This window comes from Hyla sarda, chromosome 2 (genome assembly GCF_029499605.1).
Source record: "Hyla sarda isolate aHylSar1 chromosome 2, aHylSar1.hap1, whole genome shotgun sequence".
In the NCBI taxonomy this organism is placed as follows: Eukaryota; Metazoa; Chordata; class Amphibia; order Anura; family Hylidae; genus Hyla; species Hyla sarda.
The window spans coordinates 343690208-343711892 of record NC_079190.1 but is presented as its reverse complement, the minus strand read 5'-3'; the positions used below and the strand labels follow the sequence as shown (position 1 = coordinate 343711892).

The 21685-nt window shown below is 47.8% G+C and overlaps 1 protein-coding gene across 1 annotated transcript in view; it reads left to right on the top strand.

Annotated features, from left to right (window-relative positions):
• DIPK2B (divergent protein kinase domain 2B) overlaps positions 1-21685 on the top strand; it is a 258319-nt gene that overhangs the window by 114533 nt on the left and 122101 nt on the right. The window contains 1 exon segment of the mRNA XM_056560162.1: positions 1916-1999. Coding sequence (XP_056416137.1) covers positions 1916-1999 — 84 coding nt within the window.

Below are 21685 nucleotides of genomic sequence, written 5' to 3'. Positions count from 1 at the left end.
TGTTAGATAACATAACAAGACTTATCTCCACAAAATCTGCCAGAGCAGCCAGACAAACATTTTAGGCTCCTTTCTCAAGCACAATGCCCCCTCTTTACAAATTTCCCAAGTGTATTACCCCAATACATAGTGTGCACTTTGTGCCCCCAATATATCAATTTAGCCCCCATATATAGTTGTAGACCGTCAATGTACAATATGTGCAATATAGTTATGAGCTCCCTGTGCCCCCAATATAGCTATAGGCCCCCTGTGCCCCCAATAGTTATGGGCCCCTATGCCCTAAAAATAGTTATAGGCCCTCTGTGCCCCCAATATAATTATAGGCCCCCTTCTGCACCCAATATACAAGGTGGGCCATTTATATGGATACACCTTAATAAAATGGGTATGGTTGGTGATATTAACTTCCTGTTTGTGGGGGGCGTGGCCTGGCTGCTGAGGCGCATGGACGTGTGAAGCGGGAGCACCGTCCTCAGACCCGCCAAAGCGACTAAGAAAACACTGACCACATATTGAAAAAGGCTTTAAACCAGCATTGATTGTGTCCCTGACCATCCTGGATATGACGGGGCGCAGACGGAAGCCAGCGCAACACCGCTTGCTGGCGAAATTTCACTTTTCCCCGTGGGAGCCTCTGGCCCAAGATGGCGCAGACGAAACAACAATGCAGTCACGCGCAGCGCGGGACTGCAGCACCACTCACCGCTGAGAAGGAGATCGGCATCGGAGACCGACCTGCTTGACACAGCAGCTGGTACAGACTTCGCAGGACTGAGCGGCAGACCTTGCATACCTACCAGAGGCGCTGGAGGACCTTCGGCGCCACGCAGACCTTGCTCCTCACCAGGTACTTCGGCTTCCTCCATCTCAGCAAAGCGCTCCCTCAGCACTACAGTGCAATATTCAGATCTACTGCCTCTCCCACAGAGACAGGGGACAAGGCTCCCTACTCCTAAAGCTACTGCTGAAATACTAAATATAGATCCACTGGCTGCCTTACCAGTTATGAATCAATCACTGACTGATACAGCTATGAAGGACATGCTAGTTTTGCTGCGTACTACCTTTCTGAAAGATATCCACCAGCTTGTACAGCCCATAATAATGGACAGCCCATAATAATGGACTACCAGCACCTTACCATCGCCCTTTACGCAGATTTATCGGCAGCTACGCTTAAGGCTAGGCATGATCTGATCTCTATTACTACAGCATTGCGTTCTGCAAAAATCCTATACAGATGGGGATTCTCGACTAAGTTGCTCATAAAGAAAGATAACAGCATCCATGTTATTAAATCTGTCAGTGATGGAGAGAAACTACTCAAGTCCTGGAACATTCCTATTTCTTCACAGTATCCTGACCGTGCAGACAAACTTGCTCGGATTCGAAAGGACTGGGCACAGCTTAAGCATACTATAGTGGTACCTATATTTACCTGGGATAGCGGGCTCCGGTGCATTGTCCGTGTGCCTTAGTTACAGAGTGGACTCTAACCCCCACTCCAGTGTGGAAGGTGTTCGGCGTACACCTTCCTTGTCTGTGGTTTTAAATGTTGTTGTTGTATTTGTTTTTGTTTGCATTTTCACTGATGTCTATCCTACTGGTCTGAGATACATGTACTGTTTAGAACTGACAGGCACACGCTGGCTGGGAGGTGTGTCTCGTCAACATTATCTCATTACCCTGCTACTATTCTTAAGCAATATGTCTATTGATACAAGATACTTATCACATTAGCAAGCTTAAATGTGAATGGGTTAAAAGCTCCACACAAACGGTCGTACCTATGGAAAGAAGTGAAAAACCTTAAATGTGACATTTTGTGTTTACAGGAGACCCATTTGATAGCTAAAGATGCTCATCGCCTTACTAACTCATCTTTCTCCCATTTTTTTCATTCACACTATAGTTCTAAATACAGGGGAGTTGCGATCGCCATCAAAACTACTGTAGCATTCACACTGAAGGAGGTCACATCAGACCAACAGGGCAGGTATGTGATTCTTCGGTGTGTTGTCAATGCCGCCCCCTTAACCATTGTTGCCTTATACGCCCAAAACTCAGGCCAACTTAGATGTGCAAAAAAATTACTAGAAATTGATTTGCAAGAATCCCTGGGGCTCCCTGTTAATTTGTGGGGACTTTAATGTAATCACGGACATCTCTCTAGACACCACCTCTACATCCCGCTTTCCTGCAACCTCTTTATCTTCATTATTGCACGAGGAGGAGCTGTACGACGTATGGAGGGCTTCACATGCTTCTGAAAGGAATTATACCTTCCTTTTCACGGTCCACAACTCCTACTCGCGTATTGACATGTTCATTGTAGACAGAACACTTCTATCGACTACACTTAACACCTCTATAGAACAGATCAAGTGGTCGGATCATGCCGCCATTACTCTACAACTTTCAGATAACATTTCGTCTCCTACCACCTATACATGGAGAAGCAATCCTTTCTTATGGTCACATCCTACATATCACAAAAAAATACATGATAACATAGAGGAGTACTTCTCTTATAACTCAGATACTGTTTCAGATCCCATAGTGTTGTGGAATTGTCACAAGGCTGTAGTTTGTGGCAATTGCATACAATATGGTTCCCAACTAAACAAACTGAGAGAGCAGCAATTAGATGATATCCTGTCACGTTTACGTCTAGCAGAACAAAAAAATAAAGATGAGCCGTCGGATTCTCTGGCATCGGAGGTTGCCTCCCTGCGCAGAGACCTTCATTGCTTAATGCTACAGTCATATGAAAAATCATATAGAAAGCTTCAGACGTCTTACTACTCACAAAATAACAAGGCGGGGAAGCTTTTAGCATATAGACTGAAAAAACGGCACCAAAAGAGCCGAATACCATATCTCATCCATCCACACACTCAACAAAAATTGTACACGCCAAATGACATAGCTAATGGTTTTCTCTCCTTCTATTCAGAGCTTTATAACTTAGGAGATAATATCCCCTCCCCCCCCTGATCTGTCTCACTCTACCTCTGCATTTCTATCGTCGCTTCAACTGCCTTCTCTTACACCCGACCAGCTTGTCTCCTTAAATGAAGAAATCACGGTGGACGAAATACAGCGCACGATTAAATCTTTACGGTCTGACAAAGCATCAGGCCCAGATGGTTATGTAAACATATTATAAAAAATTTCAGGTATTATTATCCCCACATCTCACTAGATTTTGTAATGCTGCTATACACAATGGGAAACTCCCTCAAGAAAACCTACAGGCTCATATCATGACCCTGCCTAAACCGGGCAAGACTCCGGATAGACCACAACATTTTAGGCCGATTTCGCTCCTGAACCAAGACATAAAGATATACGCTAAATTATTGGCCTCTCGCATATCTTTGGTCCTACCCAAGTTGATCTCAACTGACCAGTCTGGGTTCGTGGCTGGTAGACAGGCATCGGACAATACCAGACGGTTATTGAACATTTTTGCACATTTAGAACGTGGTGGGGTGCCTGCTGTAATCATGGCATTGGGCGCCGAGAAGGCGTTCGATCGCTTTAGGTGGTCGTATGCCTTCTCGGCACTGTCGCATATGGGTTTTGCTGGTCGGATTCTCTCTGCTATTTTCTCGCTCTATTCTTGTCCTACAGCTAACGTTCTAGCCAATGGTTCCTACTCTGACACTTTTACCATATCTAATGGCTCCCGACAAGGCTGCCCATTATCACCGCTCATATATATACTATCCATGGAGCCTTTGGCTCAAGCAATTAGATCTAGTGAGGTTGTTTCATGAGTTATTATTGGACAAAGAGATCACACCATACCGCTATACGCGGATGATGTTATATTGTCCCTGATCGACCCCACCGTGTCTATCCCTGCTGTCATGGATATTATACACCGATTTGGCGATCTATCTTTCTACCTTTTAAATGCCTCCAAGACCCAGGGCTTAGCTATTAATATGCCTAAAAAGACTTTGGAAAAACTTAAATATACCTATTCATTTGATTGTCAGAATACCTCAATCCAATATTTAGGTATACACCTATCTTACCCGCATAGCACCTTATACAAAGAAAACTATATCCCACTGCTTACCTCAATTTCAGCGGAGGCCGAGAGACTGACACGATCTGAAATATCATGGGTGGGCCGAGTAGCAACTTTTAAAATGTTTCTCCTCCCCAAATTTCTTTATCTATACCGCACTCTTCCCATCTTACTACCTGCTTCCTTTTTTTCTAAGGCCCAAAAAATACGCACCTCTTTTATATGGGCAAACACCAAACCCCGATTGTCTGCACAAATTCTCACTAAGTCGAAGGCCATGGGAGCGTTGGGGTCCCCGGATTTACGAAGTTATTATATTGCGACTCTAATATCTACGTTAAGCATTGGCGGCAACACAGAACGGATCTACCATGGGTTGATATCAAAAACAACACAGTATATCCTTTCAAAATTGGTGATTTATTATACCTTCCATACTGGAAATTGCCCTCACCTGTCTTTGCGAGTCCATTGATCAAAGCCTCATACATGGCATGGTGCAAATATATAGCCACGCCCTCGGCCTCACGTGCAATGCGAATCACTCATTTGCCACTGACATTTATACAAGCATCTATTCCAGGTATGAATTTGACCACATGGATTACTAGGGGCATTCTGAGTGCACAACAGATCATGGATGACGACACATTGCTTCCTTTCACTGCTTTGAGGGACAAATATTTAATACCAAAAAATTGTTTTTACAAATACAAGTCAGGCAAGTCAGGCATTTTATATCAGGCTTAGAGCAATCAAGCGGTCCCCTGGATGGTACATATCTTAACCCCTTATCTACATCTATGAAAGGTTTAAAACAATATTATAATATGGTAACCCAACCACTAGTATTCACTAAATCCTATCCTTTAAGAGAATGGGAAAGAGAGCTAGATATTTCTATATCTCCAGAGGACTGGCCGGCTGCTTTTCGAGATATTACACCCCAGTTAGATTAAGTAGGATATACCCTGCAGCATTAGATAAGTGTTGGAGGAATTGCGGTGAGCGAGGAACTCTGGCGCATGTGCTGTGGTTCTGCCCTATACTTGCGCCTTATTGGAAGTCATGCAAATCATTAATCCTAGAATTATTTGGTAGAGAAACTTACTGGTCCCCGCAATCAATCTTGCTGTTTCTAAATACACGCAGTATGTCACATGATATGAGGGATTTCTTCTGTATTATCTGTATCCTAATTAAAATTACTGTAACGAGCAGTTGTAAGACACCTACTATTCCTACCAGAGAAGCCCTTACCAATAAAATAAATATAACATATGCATATGAAAAATGATAGCGATGGGGGCAGGTAAAATGGCTTCTTTTAATAAAAGATGGTTTGTGTGGGCTCCATCACCATACTGCACACCTGTATAGGTATGATTAGGATACGTAGACTGACAACACTTAAAGCATCCGCACAGTACCACACAAAATAGATATCCACATATACTCATTCACGCGTAACTACATTGTAAACTAAAATATTGAGAAATAGAACCGACTTTTTCTAATATAACAGTACATGTGTTCCGAATGAAACCATATAAAAGGGGACACTTAGGACCGTTTAAAAGTTAACATATCTGACGGAGTAAACTGAACGGATAGACAATGTTTGTTGTTCTTTAAGGTTATGATACCTCTGTGTTTGTTTCCATGTTTTGGGCCCTAGAGGGGACACACGGGCTGTGTCTCTCTTCTTCTCGTTAGATGCTAACACCACATGATGTATAATGTGAAAGGACCCTTTGTTATTACTTGTTATATTGAAAATCCAATAAAAAACTATCTGAGAAAAAAACAAACATCCTGTTTGTGGCACATTAGTATATGTGAGGGGAGAAACTTTTCAAATCAAACTTTTGTTTTTTCAATAGGAAGAGGGTCATGTGACACCAAACTTATTGGGAATTTCACAAGAAAAACAATGATCTGCTTGGTTTTGACTTAACTTTATTCTTTCATGAGTTATTTACAAGTTTCTGACCACTTATAAAATGTGTTCAATGTGCTGCCCATTGTGTTGGATTGTCAATGCAACCCTCTTCTCCCACTCTTCACACACTGATAGCAACACCGCAGGAGAAATGCTAGCACAGGCTTCCAGTATCCATAGTTTCAGGTGCTGCAGAATGAGCAAAACATAAGTTGGAACAGGACCCTCAGTTTATGCAGAAGATTTTGTGCAGTGATGAGGCAAACTTTTATGTGAATGGTGAAGTTAACAAACAAAACCACGGCTATTGGTCTGACACTAACCCACATTGGATAGATCCCTCCAAGACTGTTGGAACACAAAAATTGATGGTTTGGTGTGGTATATGGGGTACAAATATAGTGGGGCCATTCTTCATCAATAGAAACCTCAAGGCTACTGGATATGCAAAATTGCTACATGATGATGTGTTTCCCTCTTTATGCACTGAAGCTGGCATGTTTCCTGAGTTTTTCCAGCAAGATGGTGCACCACCACATTATGGGTGTCAGGTCTGAGCATTCCAATATGAACAGTTTCCTGGAAAGTGGATTGGTCATCGTGGGCCAGTTGAATGGCCCCCAAGGTCTCCCGATCTGACCACCTTAGACTTTTATCTTTGGGGTCATCTGAAGGCAATTGTCTATGCTGTGAAGATACGAGATGTGCAGAACCTGAAACTACGAATACTGGAAGCCTGTGCTAGCATTTCTCCTGCGGTGTTGCTATCAGTGTGGGAAGAGTGGGAGAAGAGGGTTGCATTGACAATCCAGCACAATGGGCAGCACATTGAACGCATTTTATAAGTGGTCTGAAACTTGTAAATAACTCATGAAAGAAAAGTTACGTTAAAACCAAGCAGATCATTGTTTTTCTTGTGAAATTCCCAATACGTTTGATGTGTCACATGACCCTCTTCCTATTGAAAAAACTAAAGTTGGATTCAAAATGACCGACTTCAAAATGGCCGCCATGGTCACCACCCATCTTGAAAAGTTTTCCTCCTCACATATACTAATGGGCCACAAGCAGGAAGTTAATATCACCAACCATTCACATTTTATTAAGGTGTATCCATATAAATGGCCCACCCTGTAGTAATATGCCCCTATGCCCCCAATATAGTTATAGGCCCCCTGTGCCCCCAATATAGTTATAGGCCCCCTGTGCCCCCAATAAAGTTATAGAACTCTATGCCCACAATATAGTTATAGGCCCCCTGTTCCCCTTACAGACAAACTGCTTCCAGCCATATATAGTAAATGGCTGAAGGCAATATGTCTGTTTACTGCCCCGCATAATCCTCTGGTCCAGGGCCTATAGGCTACAGCAGTAGGTCCCCAGACCGGAGGAGCAGTGGTTGGAGCACAAAAGGTGGTGTGCTGTGCGGCACTTTGCCTGTATACAGTGGGGCAAAAAAGGATTGAGTCAGCCCCCAATTGTGCAAGTTCTCCCACTTAAAAAGATGAAAGAGGCCTGTAATTTTCATCATAAGTACACCTCAACTATGAGAGACATAAAGGGAAAAATCCATAAAATCACATTGTCTGATTTTTAAATAATTTATTTGCAAATTATGGCACCTGTTTGAACTTATCAGTATAAAAGACACCTGACCACAACCTCAAACACTCCAAATTCCACTATGACCAAAACCAAAAAGCTGTCAGAGGACACCAGAAACAAAATTGTAGATCTTCACCAGGCTGAGAATACTGAATTTGCAATGGTCAAGCAGCTTGGTGTCAAGAAATTAACTGTTGGAGCAATTATTAGAAAATGGAAGACATTAAAGACCACTAATAATCTCCCTCAATCTGGGGCTCCACGCAAGATCTCACCCAGTGGTGTCAAAATGATCACAAGAACGGTGAGAAAAAATCCCAGAACCACACAGAGGGACCTAGTGAATGACCTGCAGAGAGCTGGGACCAAAGTAACAAAGGCTACCATCAGTAACACACTACGTCGCCAGGGACTCAAATCTTGCAGTGCCAGACGTGTCCCCCTGCCTAAGCCAATACATGTCCAGGCCCATCTGAAGTTTTCTAGAGAGCATTTAGATGATCCAGAAGACTATTGGGAGAATGTCATATGGTCAGATGAAACCAAAGTAGGACTTTTTTGTAAAAACCCAACTCGTCGTGTTTGGAGGAGAAAGAATGCTGAGTTGCATCCAAACAACACCCTGCCTACTGTGAAGCATGAGGTGGAAACATCATGCTTTGGAGCTGTTTTTTTGCAAAGGGACCAGGATGACTGATAAATGGAAAGGAAAGAATGAATGGGGCCATGTATTGTGAGATTTTGAGTGAAAACCTCCTTCAATCAGCAAGGGCATTGAAGATGAAACATGGTTGGGTCTTTCAGCATGACAATGATCCCAAACACATCACCCGGGCAACGAAGGATTGGCTTTGTAAGAAGCATTTCAAGGTCCTGGAGTGGCATAGCCCATCTCCAGATCTAAACCCCTATAGAAAACCTTTGGAGGAAATTGAAAGTCTGTGTTGCCCAGCGACTGTCAGGATCCGGACTGGTATGCGGAGAGGACACGGGTGGACTGTCAGGATCCGGACTGGTATGTGGAGAGGACACGGGTGGTGGATCCTCTGTGTCAGTGAGGCGATGGCGTGGGCAGTACCAGGGGAACGGAATCTAAGGGGTTACTGGTTTTCACCAGAGCCCACCGCAAAGCGGGATGGACTTGCAGTGGCAGGTAACCCCCAGGTCGTTCCACTCGATAGCGACTCAACCTCACTGACAGCTGAGACAGGCGCGGTACACAGGGACAAGGCAAGAGCAAGGTCGGACGTAGCAGAAGGTCTGGGCAGGCAGCAACGGTTCATAGTCAGGGGCAACGGCAAGGGTCTGGGTACACAGGCAATGGAACACACAGAAACGCTTTCACAGGGCACAAGGCAACAAGATCCGGCAGGGACAGGAAGGGGAAGTGGGTTTAAATAGTGTAGGGAGTGTAAGGAACCAATTGGGCCAGGCACCAATTAATGGGGCACTGGGCCTTTAAATCTGAGAGACCCGGCCCGCGCGCACCGATACTCAGCAGGAGGACGGGGCAGTTGAGAGACACGGGGCGCAATCCGACAGCGGACACGTCCCGCACCTCGGATCACGTCCCCTCCGGGAACATAGAAGCAGCGCTCGCGGTCAGCGGTGCCGACCGGAGCGCTGCATACAGAAGCACGCCGCGAGCGCTCCGGGGAAGCAGCGGGACTCGGAGCGCTCGTCGTGACAGTACCCCCCCCCCCTTGGGTCTCCCCCCTCTTTTTGGAGCCCAGGAACCTATGGATGAGTTCTTTGTCGAGGATATTGTCCTCGGGGCCACAATTCTCCCAGTCAACAATAATTTTTTTTTTACCTCTGACGACCTTGGAGGCGAGGATTTCTTTTACCAAGAAGACGTCAGAGGAGCCAGTGACAGGAGCAGGAACGGTGACCTTGGGGGAAAAGCGGTTAAGAATGAGAGGTTTGAGAAGGGATACATGAAAGGAGTTAGGAATACGAAGAGAAGGAGGAAGATAGAGCTTGTAGGAGACAGAGTTGATTTGACTTTTGACTCTATATGGTCCGAGGTAACGAGGACCCAACTTGTAGCTAGGGACACGAAACCGAATATATTTAGCAGAGAGCCACACTTTGTCACCAGGGGCAAAGACAGGAGGAGCTCTTCTCTTCTTATCCGCATGTTTCTTCATGCAAGAAGAGGCCCGTGAGAGCGACTTTTGAGTTTCCTTCCAGATAGAAGAGAAGTCCAGGGTCAAATCATCTACGGCAGGAACTCCAGATGAAGTGGGGACGGGGAGGGGGGGGAAGATGGTGACGGCCGTACACCACAAAGAACGGAGACTTGGCGGATGACTCAGAGTTTTTGAAATTGTACGAGAATTCAGTCCAGGGTAACAGGTCGACCCAATCATCTTGACGGGAGGAAACAAAATGTCGCAGGTAGTCACCAAGGATCTGGTTCACTCTCTCCACTTGTCCATTGGACTGCGGATGGTAGGAGGACGAGAAATAAAATTTGATCTTTAATTGATTGCAGAGAGCTCACCAAAATTTAGACACAAATTGAACGCCTCTATCCGAGACGATATGCGTGGGAAGCCTGTGAAAACAAAAGATCTGCAGAAAAAATTGCTTCGCCAACTGTGGCGCAGAAGGAAGCCCTGGAAGCGGACTAAAGTGAGCCATTTTGGAAAAACGATCAACGACCACCCAGATGACTGTGTTGCCATGGGATACAGGAAGATCAGTGATAAAGTCCATGGCTATGACGGACCAAGGCTCTTCAGGCACTGGCAGCGGATGGAGAAGACCTGAAGGCTTCTGATGAGGGGTCTTGTCACGTACTCGTACGAAATCGGTCACATCCTTTTCCAAGGAGGACCACCAATAGTGTCTGGCAATCAACTGTAAAGTCTTTTTTATTCCAGCGTGACCAGACAGAAGGGAGGAATGGCCCCATTTGAGGATCCGGAGGCGAAGACGGGGAGGAACATAAGTCTTTCCTGGAGGGACTGGTACCAGAGAAGCAGGAGCAGAAGAGATCAGGCACTCAGGGGGAATGATGTGCTGAGGAAGGGTCTCAGCTTCAGAGGCATCGGTGGTACGAGATAGAGCATCAGCTCTGACATTCTTGTCTGCGGGACGAAAATAGATCTGAAAGTTGAAACGGGCAAAAAACAACGACCACCTAGCCTGGCGAGGATTTAGCCGCTGGGCGGATTGGGGATAAGACAAATTTTTGTGATCTGTATGAATGGTGATGGGGTCAAGGGATCCTTCCAAAAGATGTCTCCACTCCTCAAGGGCCAACTTAATCACCAACAGTTCACGGTCTCCGATGGAATAATTTTTTTCTGGAGGTGAAAAGGTTTTGGAGAAAAATCCGCAAGTGACTTTTTTTCCTTTGGCGGATTTTTGTAGGAGAACAGCTCTGGCTCCAACAGAGGAGGCGTCAACCTCGAGGAAGAAGGGCTTCTGAGGATCAGGTCTGCACAAGACTGGAGCAGAGGAGAAGGCGGCTTTGAGGTGGTTAAAGGCTTCCTCCGCCTGTGGCGGCCAGGATTTTGGATTAGCATTTTTCTTAGTCAGTGCTACAATAGCAGCAACGATGGTGGAGAAGTGGGGAATGAATTGACGGTAGTAATTTGCAAATCTGAGAAATCTTTGGATTGCTCGCAGGCCAGTGGGACGAGGCCAATCCATTACCGCAGAAAGTTTATCAGGGTCCATTTGAAGACCTTGTCCGGACACAATGTAACCCAAGAAGGGAAGACTGCTGCGTTCGAATAGCCACTTTTCAATTTTGGCGTAAAGTTGATTTTGGCGTAGTCGCTGGAGCACTTGACGAACATGAAGGCGATGTTCCTCTTGGTTGGAGGAAAAAATTAGGATGTTGTCAAGATAGACTACCACACATGAGTACAGCATATCCCGAAAAATGTAATTAACAAAGTCCTGAAAGACTGCTGGGGCGTTGCATAGACCAAATGGCATAACTAGGTATTCAAAGTGACCATCTCTGGTATTGAAGGCGGTCTTCCATTCATCACCTGCTCGAATACGGAGGAGGTTATAAGCGCCCCTTAGATCTAGTTTGGTGAAAATCTTGGCACCTCGGTCGAAGAGTTCGGAGATGAGAGGCAGAGGATAGCGATTTTTAACGGTAATGTTATTGAGGCCGTGGTAATCAATACAAGGGCGGAGAGATCCATCTTTTTTGGCGACAAAGAAAAATCCAGCTCCTGCTGGGGAAGAGGATTTCCGGATAAAACCTCTTTTGAGGTTTTCTTGTATGTACTCAGACATAGCTTGGGTTTCCGGGGCAGAAAGTGGGTAAATCCTACCACGAGGCGGTGTGGTACTAGGGAGCAGGTCGATAGGACAATCATAGGGTCTATGTGGTGGTAAGACCTCTGCCTGCTTTTTACAAAAGACGTCCGAAAAGTCCTGATAGGCCTTAGGAAGACCTGGCAAAGGAGTAGCCATGGAGACTTGGCAGGAAGAAACTGGGTGAAGACATCGGTTGTGGCAAGAAGATCCCCAGCTCTTAATGTCTCCGGAGACCCAGTCGAGGCTAGGAAAATGACGTTTTAGCCAGGGCAAGCCCAGAAGAATTTCAGAAGTGCAGTTGGGTAGCACAAAAAATTCAATATGTTCATGATGGCGAACTCCAACAGTCATGAGTAGCGGTTGAGTGCGGTAACGCACGGTGCAGACCAGTCTCTCTCCATTGACGGATGAAATGAAGAGAGGCTTGACGAGAAGGGTAACTGGAATGTTGAATCTGTTTACTAGGGAGGCTTCAATGAAACTTCCTGCTGAACCCGAGTCCAAGAAGGCCACAACGGAGAAGGAAGTAGCATTAGCGGGTATAGCAATCCGCACAGGTAAAGTCAATCGTGGAGAGGTAGAATTCACTCCTAGCGACGACTCTTCTACGTTGACTAGATGAGTGGGTGCGTTTCTCAGACGTGGAGGACGAATAGGACAGTCTTTTAGGAAATGTTCGGTGCTTGCACAGTAAAGAGACAGGTTTTCATTCCTACGGCGAGTGCTCTCTTGTTGGGTCAGGCGAGAACGATCCACTTGCATAGCCTCCTCGGCAGGAGGCACAGGAACAGATTGCAAAGGACTTTGGAAGAGAGGAGCCTGGGAGGAAAACCACCTGGTGTGAACAAGATCCTTTTCCTGAAGAAGCTCCTGGCGTCTTTCCGTGAAACGCATGTCGATGCGGGTGGCCAAATGGATGAGTTCAGACAAGTTCACAGGAATTTCTCGTGCGGCCAGGACATCTTTGATGTGACTGGATAAGCCTTTCTTGAAGGTCGCGCAGTGGGCCTCATTATTCCAGGAAAGCTCAGAGGCGAGAGTGAGAAACTGGATGGTGTATTCGCCCACAGAAGAACTCCCTTGGACAAGATTCAGCAAAGCAGTCTCGGCTGAGGAAGCCCGGGCTGGCTCCTCAAAGACACTACGTACTTCTGAGAAGAAGGACTGGATTGTAACTGTGGCAGGATCGTTGCGGTCTTAAAGTGGTGTGGCCCATGACAAGGCCTTTCCAGACAGGAGGTTGACCACGAACGCCACCTTAGACCATTCTGTAGGAAATTGGTCCGACATCATCTCCAGGTGTAGGGAACACTGGGACAGCAATCCACGACATAGTTTAGAGTCCCCATCAAACTTGTCTGCAAGAGACAGGCGGAAACTGGGAGCAGCCACTCGCTGCGGAGGAGATGCAGGAGCTGGCGGAGGAGATGGTTGCTGTTGTTGCGGCAGTAGCTGTTGCAGCATAGCGGTCAACTGAGTCAGCTGTTGTCCTTGTTGCACGATCTGCTGAGATTGCTGGGCGACCACGGAGGTTAGGTCAGCGACACTGGGCAGCGGGACCTCAGCGGGATCCATGGCCGGATCTACTTTAAGGTCCGGACTGGTATGCGGAGAGGACAAGGGTGGACTGTCAGGATCCGGACTGGTATGCGGAGAGGACACGGGTTGTGGATTCTGCGTCAGTGAGGCGATGGCGTGGGCCTTACCAGGGGAACGGAATCTAAGGGGTTGCTGGTTTTCACCAGAGCCCGCCACAAAGCGGGATGGACTTGCAGCGGCAGGTAACCCCCCAGGTCGTTCCACCCGATAGCGACTCAACCTCACTGACAGCTGAGACAGGCGCGGTACACAGGGACAAGGCAAGAGCAAGGTCGGACGTAGCAGAAGGTCTGGGCAGGCAGCCACGGTTCGTAGTCAGGGGCAATGGCAAGGGTCTGGGTACACAGGCAATGGAACACACAGAAACGCTTTCACAGGGCACAAGGCAACAAGATCCGGAAGGGACAGGAAGGGGAAGTGGGTTTAGATAGTGTAGGGAGTGTAAGGAACCAATTGGGCCAGGCACCAATTAATGGTTAATTAATTAATCTGAGAGACCCGGCGCGCACGCGCCCTAGAGAGCGGTGCCGCGCGCGCCGGGACTCTGCAGGAGGACGGGGCAGGTCAGAGGCACGGGGCGCGCGGGCACGTCCCGCACCTCGGATCGCGTCCCCTCCGGGAACATGGAAGCAGCGCACGCGGTCAGCGGTGCTGACCGGAGCACTGCATACAGAAGCACGCCGCGAGCGCTCCGGGTCCCGCTGCTTCCCCGGAGCGCTCGCGGCATGCTTCTGTATGCAGCGCTCCGGACGGCACCGCTGACCGCGAGCGCTGCTTCCATGTTCCCGGAGGGGACGCGATCCGAGGTGACAGGCATATTCATAATATGAGCCGTCTCCCGGAGACACAACGACCACTGATTGAGGCAATTGAGAAGTTGCTGCTGCACTGTAGAAATCTGAGCCCGAATAAGTACGTTTTTTGGAGGACTCCAGTGAGGCTAAGGTCTCTGGCCATTAGCCCGTTTCAAGTGAGTACCAAGAGCAATAAAAATACCACGGATCATACATTTTAAGGCCTCCCATTGAAGAGGGGGAACAGTGAGGTCAGATCGATGGGTCTCCAGAAATTCAGAGTTAGTACGAATTACCTCTGGTGCACATAAAGGGTCTCGGACCAGATTGTCATTGAGTCTCCACAAGAAGGCACGGGGACCACCCTGGGAAAATTGAAACCTGGCCAGGACAAGAGCATGGTCCGACCATACTATAGAGTCAATAAAAGCCCTGGGGGAAGCAGATAGTAAGGAATAGCTAACAAAAATCATGTCTATGTGACTATAAGTATTGTGTGCTGGTGGAAAATAAGTGAAGTCCTTGACCCCTGGATGGAATACCCTCCACACATCCAACAAACGGCGGTCAAGGAGTTCTTTGCAGAGTCTACGGAGTGCAGCAAAGGACAGGAGAAACGTACCCATCAAAGAATCAAGCGCAGGGTGCCATACCCAGTTGAAGTAGCCACCGAGAATAACTTGTGAGGATCCAGCAAATTCATCCAGGAGGAGAAGAACTCAGGAGGCAAATGCCACCTGACCCTGGTTCGGGAAATAAACAGAAGCAACTGTGAGCAGGTGGGAGGCATATGAAAACTGCAAAAACAAATAACAACCCAGGGGGTCAATAGATGACTTCAGAATAGTGGGCTGGAATGACCTATGAAAGGCAATGGAGACACCCTTGGATTTGGCTTCAGCATTAGTGGAATGAAACCATACAGGCCGAGGTCCGCAAGTGAGTCTCCTGGAACAGAGCCACCGAGACACTATGAAGTTGTAAATAACGGGAGATTTGCTGCCTCTTTTCTGGGCAGTTCAGGCCCTTTTTATTAAAAGAGCAAACAGAAAGGACATCCATGGTATGGTAAAAAGTAAGGGAAGGGATGGAGGTCTGGGGAGGTAGGGGAGGAAGAGCGGGGATGGAGAAGAACAAGAAGGAAAGGGAGAGAAAGGAGAAGAAGACCTACAGAAGAGAGAAGGAAAAACATGAGAGAGAAGAGTACATAAAAACAAGACAACAAACAAGAACATCTACCTATCACGGTAGGTGCCAAAACCCCCAGACCTCATACTCCAAATGAAAGCGGTAAACCTAACTACCGCCGACCCCAATAGGAGCAGTGTCAGCCAATTACAGGGAAAGGACCGAACAATAATATGCAAACCCCACCACACCCTCCCGCACCTACCCCCCAACCCTGCTGTTAGACACAACCAAGTAAACTAAGAAACAAACTCTCCCAACACCCTCGTAAGGAACACAGTATGGAGAATGCATCCAGCAGTAAAAAAAAAAAAAAAAGGGAAAAAAAATTAACAGGAGCCCATGGTCTGGAGGATCAGAACAGGAACGTGATCCTTCTATGGCAATAGTCCATCAGGTAACAGGTCCGAGAAGCATTATGAGCTTAATACAAAAATAGAGCCACAGAAATAAAGAGAAGTCTCACAGGTAGTTGCAGGATCAGGAGTGGAGGGACCATGGCCTCGTCCCCGGGAAGGCACCTCGGACCATTTCTCTCGAATAGGTGGATCAACAAGGCTGAATGGAGCCGGCCAATCGGGAGCTCCAATGCAGCAAGGAACCTAGGTAAGTGCCCAAGAGGATGGAATACTGCGGTCTTGCCACGGAAACGTACCAACAACTGGAAGGGGAATCCCCACCCATAAGGCATCTCACGGTCACGGAGTAGCTCCCGTAAGGGTTTCAAGGCTCGGTGGAGCTGCAAGGTGTGCCGGGAAAGATCTGGTAGAAGGGTTATGCTGGCCCCAGCCAAAGGGACCCGTCCACGATATCTGGCTGCAGTCATAATCCTATCTTTCTCCTTATAAAAATGCATCCGGCATATAACATCACGAGGTGGAGCATTATCTGGTGGCTTGGAGCCTAGAGAGCATCGTATACGATCCAAACTTAGTCGGCTCCTCAGACCCCAATAGAATAGCAAAAATGTTTTGAGCCGTGAGATCCAAGTCCGGTGGGAGAAAAGACTCAGGGATCCCACGGACCCGTATATTATTCCGCCTATGGTGGTTCTCAATGTCCTCCTGCATGTAGAGTAGATCATGGATCTTGGCAGAATGCTCCTGTAGCACTTTGTGGTGAAGATCTAATCTGCCATGCAACACTTCATGTTGTTTATCCAACTATCCATGTGCTGGCCTAAATGGCACATTTCCCCTTTAAGAGAATCCACGTCTCTCTTGTAGCTGGTTTCCAGCCGATGCACACAGGGTTCAAAGTCCTTCTTAGTAGGTAGGGCTTTAATATAGGATTTTAGGTCCCACTCCCCCTCGTCCTCAGAGTCCTCACAGACCGATTCCTGGGATGCATGGGAGAATGGCGGAGAGGAGGCAACGCTGCAACCAGCCTGGCGCTGAGAAGATCTCACTCCGGCAGGCGTCGCCATCTTGGAGAGTGCAGGCCCGCGCTCCACACTAGCCTGGCTGCCGAAGAACTGCGCAATGGAGCCAGGGTTGCTGATGGAGGAAGCTGTCTGCTTCTTCTTCTTCTTAAGCGGCATCAATAGAGCCAGAGATCATCACTGGGAGAGTCAGGTGTGGTGCCTTGTGGGTGTGAATGGTGATCGGGATGTTGCTGTGCAGGTTATAAAGGGTGCTGTTAACCCTTATCAGTCGTGACACAAGGGTGAGGGTTAAATGCTGTATGACTTGGCCTATCGCCACCCTTCCCAAGGATGATAGGTGTTTGCAGAATAAAGTATTGTCCACAACCAGAGCTTCACTGAAAACTTGTGTAAACTTTACTGAAGATTTTCTGTAACATGCGAACATACATATAGTGATGTCGCAAACATAAAATTTTCGGTTTGCAAACCGCAAACTTTTGCGGCGAACTGGGCGAATCGGCGAACTGGGCGAACCGCCGTTGACTTCAATGGGCAGGCGAATTTTAAAACCCACAGGGACTCTTTCTGGCCACAATAGTGATTTAAAAGTTGTTTCAAGGGGACTAACATCTGGACTGTGGCGTGCCGGAGTGGGATCCATGGCAAAACTCCCATGGAAAAATACATAGTTGATGCAGAGTCTAGTTTTAATTTGTATGTTACAGAAAATCTTCAGTAAAGTTTACACAAGTTTTCAGCCAAGCTCTGGTTGTGGACAATACTTTATTCTGCAAACACCTATCATTCCTAAATGGTTTGGAATAACGTGCTTTAGCCCCCTTTAGGCAGCACATAGAGCCCCCCTTTAGGCATCACATAGTTAGATCCCCCCTTTAGGCAGCACATAGATTCCCCCATAATAGGCAGCACATAGTTAGAGCACCCCTTTAGGCAGCACATAGTTAGAGCCTCCCTTTAGGCAGCACATAGTTAGATCCCCCCTTTAGGCAGCATATAGTTAGATCCCCCCTTTAGGCATCACATAGATTCCCCCATGTTAGGCAGCACATAGTTAGAGCTCCCCTTTAGGCAGCACATAAGATTCCCCCAAATTAGATTAGGATTTGAACCCAAGGCCCCAGCGCTGCAAGGCAGCAGTGCTAACCTCTGAGCCACCATGCTACCCTTAGCATACATCTAATATCCATGGTTGCTAAAATGGACAGAGATGTCAGCAGAGAGTACCAGAAAAATTAGGCATGTACACATGGATGAAAAATTGGGTATTGTCGCAGCCGCAGCTGTAGCAGCGGCCAGAGAAATTGCAGCACCATAACAAGTGCAGCAATAGAGGCCAGAAAAATTAGGCATGTACACATGGATGAAAAATTGGGTATTGTCGCAGCTGTAGCAGCGGCCAGAAAAATTGCAGCACCATAACAAGTGCAGCAGCTGAGGCCAGAAAAATTAGGCATGTACACATGGATGAAAAATTGGGTATTGTCGCAGCTGTAGCAGCGGCCAGAAAAATTGCAGCACCATAACAAGTGCAGCAGCAGAGGCCAGAAAAATTAGGCATGTACACATGGATGATGAAAAATTGGGTATTGTCGCAGTCGCAGCTGTAGCAGCAGCCAGAAAAATTGCAGCACCATAACAAGTGCAGCAGCAGAGGCCAAAAAAATTAGGCATGTACACATGGATGAAAATTTGGTATTGTAGCAGCGGCCAGAAAAATTTCTGTTTGTTTCGCCATGCAGAAAGTGCCCTAAAACATTGGGGCTTGAACCCTTCTTGGTGGCGGATAAGTCACGCAAGTCATCCGACATTCAGAGTTCAAATACAGCAGCGTGTGGACCATTTTTAGCGTAAGGCAGCTCATCTGATCAGGCCTTGTTCAGTCAAATGTATCGCCCAGTGTCAGTCCCTTCGGGATCCATCCCTCATTCATCTTAAGAAAGGTGAGGTAATCCAGACTTTTTTGACCAAGGCGACTCCTCTTCTTAGTGACAATACCTCCTGCTGCCCTGAAGGTCCTTTCTGACAGGACACTTGAAGCGGGACAGGCCAGAAGTTCGAGCGCAAATTGGGATAGCTCAGGCCACAGGTTAATCCGGCACACCCAGTAGTCAAGGGGTTCATCGTTCCTCAGAGTGTCGATATCTGTGGTTAAGGCCAGGTAGTCTGCTACCTGTCGGTCAAGTTGTTCTCTGATGGTGGACCCCGAAGGGCTGTGGCGATGCGTACGACTTAAAAAGCTCTGCATGTCCTCCATCAACAGCATGTCTGTAAAGCATCCTGTCCTTGCCGGCATGTTCGTGGGAGGAGGAGGAGGATTACTTTCACCTCTTCCCCTGTTAGATCCCTGTTGTGCTGTGAAATTACCCTTATACGCTGTGTAAAGCATACTTCTTAATTTATTTTGGACCTGCTGAATCCTTTCCGCCTTGCTGTAATGCGGTAACATGTCAGGCACTTTATATTTATACTGGGGGTCTAGCAGCATGGACACCCAGTACAGGTGGTTCTCCTTCATCCTTTTTATACCAAGGTCCCTCAACAGGCACGACAGCATGAAAGACCTCATTTGCACAAGGACGGATGCCGATCTACTTATGTCCCGTTCCTCATCCTCAGTGATGTCAGGGAAGGTATAATCTTCTTCCCCCCAGCCACGTACAACACCACGGGAACCAGATAGGTGACAAGGAGCACCCTGGGATGCCTGCTGTGGTTGGTCTTCCTCCTCCTCTTCAAAGCCACATTTCTCCTCTGACTCCTCTTCCTCACAATACTCTTCCAGCGTTGCCGCAGGTCCAGCAAGCAATGCTGATAAGGCTGTTTCTGGTGGTGATGGTGTCCACAACTCTTCCTCTTCATGCTCATCTACTGCCTGATCCAGCACTCTTCGCAGGGCATGCTCCAGGAAGAAAACAAACGGTATGATGTCGCTGATGGTGCTGTCACGATGCCGGCTGGCAGGTAGTGGACCCTCTGTGCCAGAGAGGGATTGGCGTGGACCGTGCTAGTGGACCGGTTCTAAGCCACTACTGGTTTTCACCAGAGCCCGCCGCAAAGCGGGATGGTCTTGCTGCGGCGGTAGTGACCAGGTCGTATCCACTAGCAACGGCTCACCTCTCTGGCTGCTGAAGATAGGCGCGGTACAAGGGAGTAGGCAGAAGCAAGGTCGGACGTAGCAGAAGGTCGGGGCAGGCAGCAAGGATCGTAGTCAGGGGCAACGGCAGAAGGTCTGGAAACACTGGCAAGGGACACACAAGGAACGCTTTCACTGGCACTAAGGCAACAAGATCCGGCAAGGGAGTGCAAGGGAAGTGAGGTAATATAGGGAGTGCACAGGTGATAACCCTAATTGGAACCACTGCGCCAATCAGCGGCGCAGTGGCCCTTTAAATCGCAGAGACCCGGCGCGCGCGCGCCCTAGGGAGCGGGGCCGCGCGCGCCGGGACAGAACAGACGGGGAGCGAGTCAGGTAGGGGAGCCGGGGTGCGCGTCGCGAGCGGGCGCTACCCGCATCGCGAATCGCATCCCGGCTAGCAGCAGGATCGCAGCGCCCCGGGTCAGAGGACGTGACCGGAGCGCTGCAGCGGAGGAGGTGAAGCGAGCGCTCCGGGGAGGAGCGGGAACCCGGAGCGCTCGGCGTAACAGTACCCCCCCCCTTGGGTCTCCCCCTCTTCTTGGAGCCTGAGAACCTGAGGAGCAGACTTTTGTCAAGGATGTTGTCCTCAGGTTCCCAGGATCTCTCTTCAGGACCACAACCCTCCCAGTCTACTAAAAAAAAATTTTTCCCTCTGACCTTTTTGGCAGCCAAAATCTCCTTGACCGAGAAGACGTCCGAGGAGCCGGAAACAGGAGTGGGAGGAACAGATTTGGGAGAAAAACGGTTGAGGATGAGTGGTTTGAGAAGAGAGACGTGAAAGGCATTAGGGATACGAAGAGAAGGAGGAAGAAGAAGTTTATAAGAGACAGGATTAATTTGACACAAAATTTTGAAAGGACCAAGATAGCGTGGTCCCAACTTGTAGCTAGGGACACGGAAGCGGACATATTTAGCGGAGAGCCATACCTTGTCTCCAGGGGAAAAAACGGGGGGAGCTCTTCTTTTCTTATCCGCGAACCTCTTCATGCGTGAAGAAGCCTGTAAGAGAGAATTTTGGGTCTCTCTCCATATAATGGAAAGGTCACGAGAAATTTCATCCACAGCGGGCAGACCAGAGGGCAAGGGGGTAGGGAGGGGGGGAAGAGGGTGACGGCCGTACACCACGAAAAATGGGGATTTGGAGGAAGATTCAGAGACCCTGAAGTTATACGAGAATTCGGCCCATGGAAGGAGATCTGCCCAGTCATCCTGGCGGGAGGAAACAAAATGTCGCAAATAATCACCCAGGATCTGGTTAATTCTTTCTACTTGTCCATTGGACTGGGGATGATATGCAGAGGAAAAATTTAATTTAATCTTGAGTTGTTTACAGAGAGCTCTCCAGAATTTAGACACGAATTGGACCCCTCTATCCGAGACAATCTGCGTAGGCAACCCGTGAAGACGAAAAATGTGTACAAAAAATTGTTTAGCCAACTGAGGCGCAGAAGGAAGACCAGGAAGAGGAATGAAATGTGCCATTTTGGAGAATCGATCAACGACCACCCAAATAACAGTGTTGCCACGGGAAGGGGGTAAATCAGTAATAAAATCCATACCAATCAGCGACCAAGGCTGTTCGGGGACAGGCAGAGGATGAAGAAAACCAGCGGGCTTCTGGCGAGGAGTCTTATCCCGGGCACAGATAGTGCAGGCTCGCACAAAGTCCCCAACATCCGTCTCCAGAGTCGGCCACCAA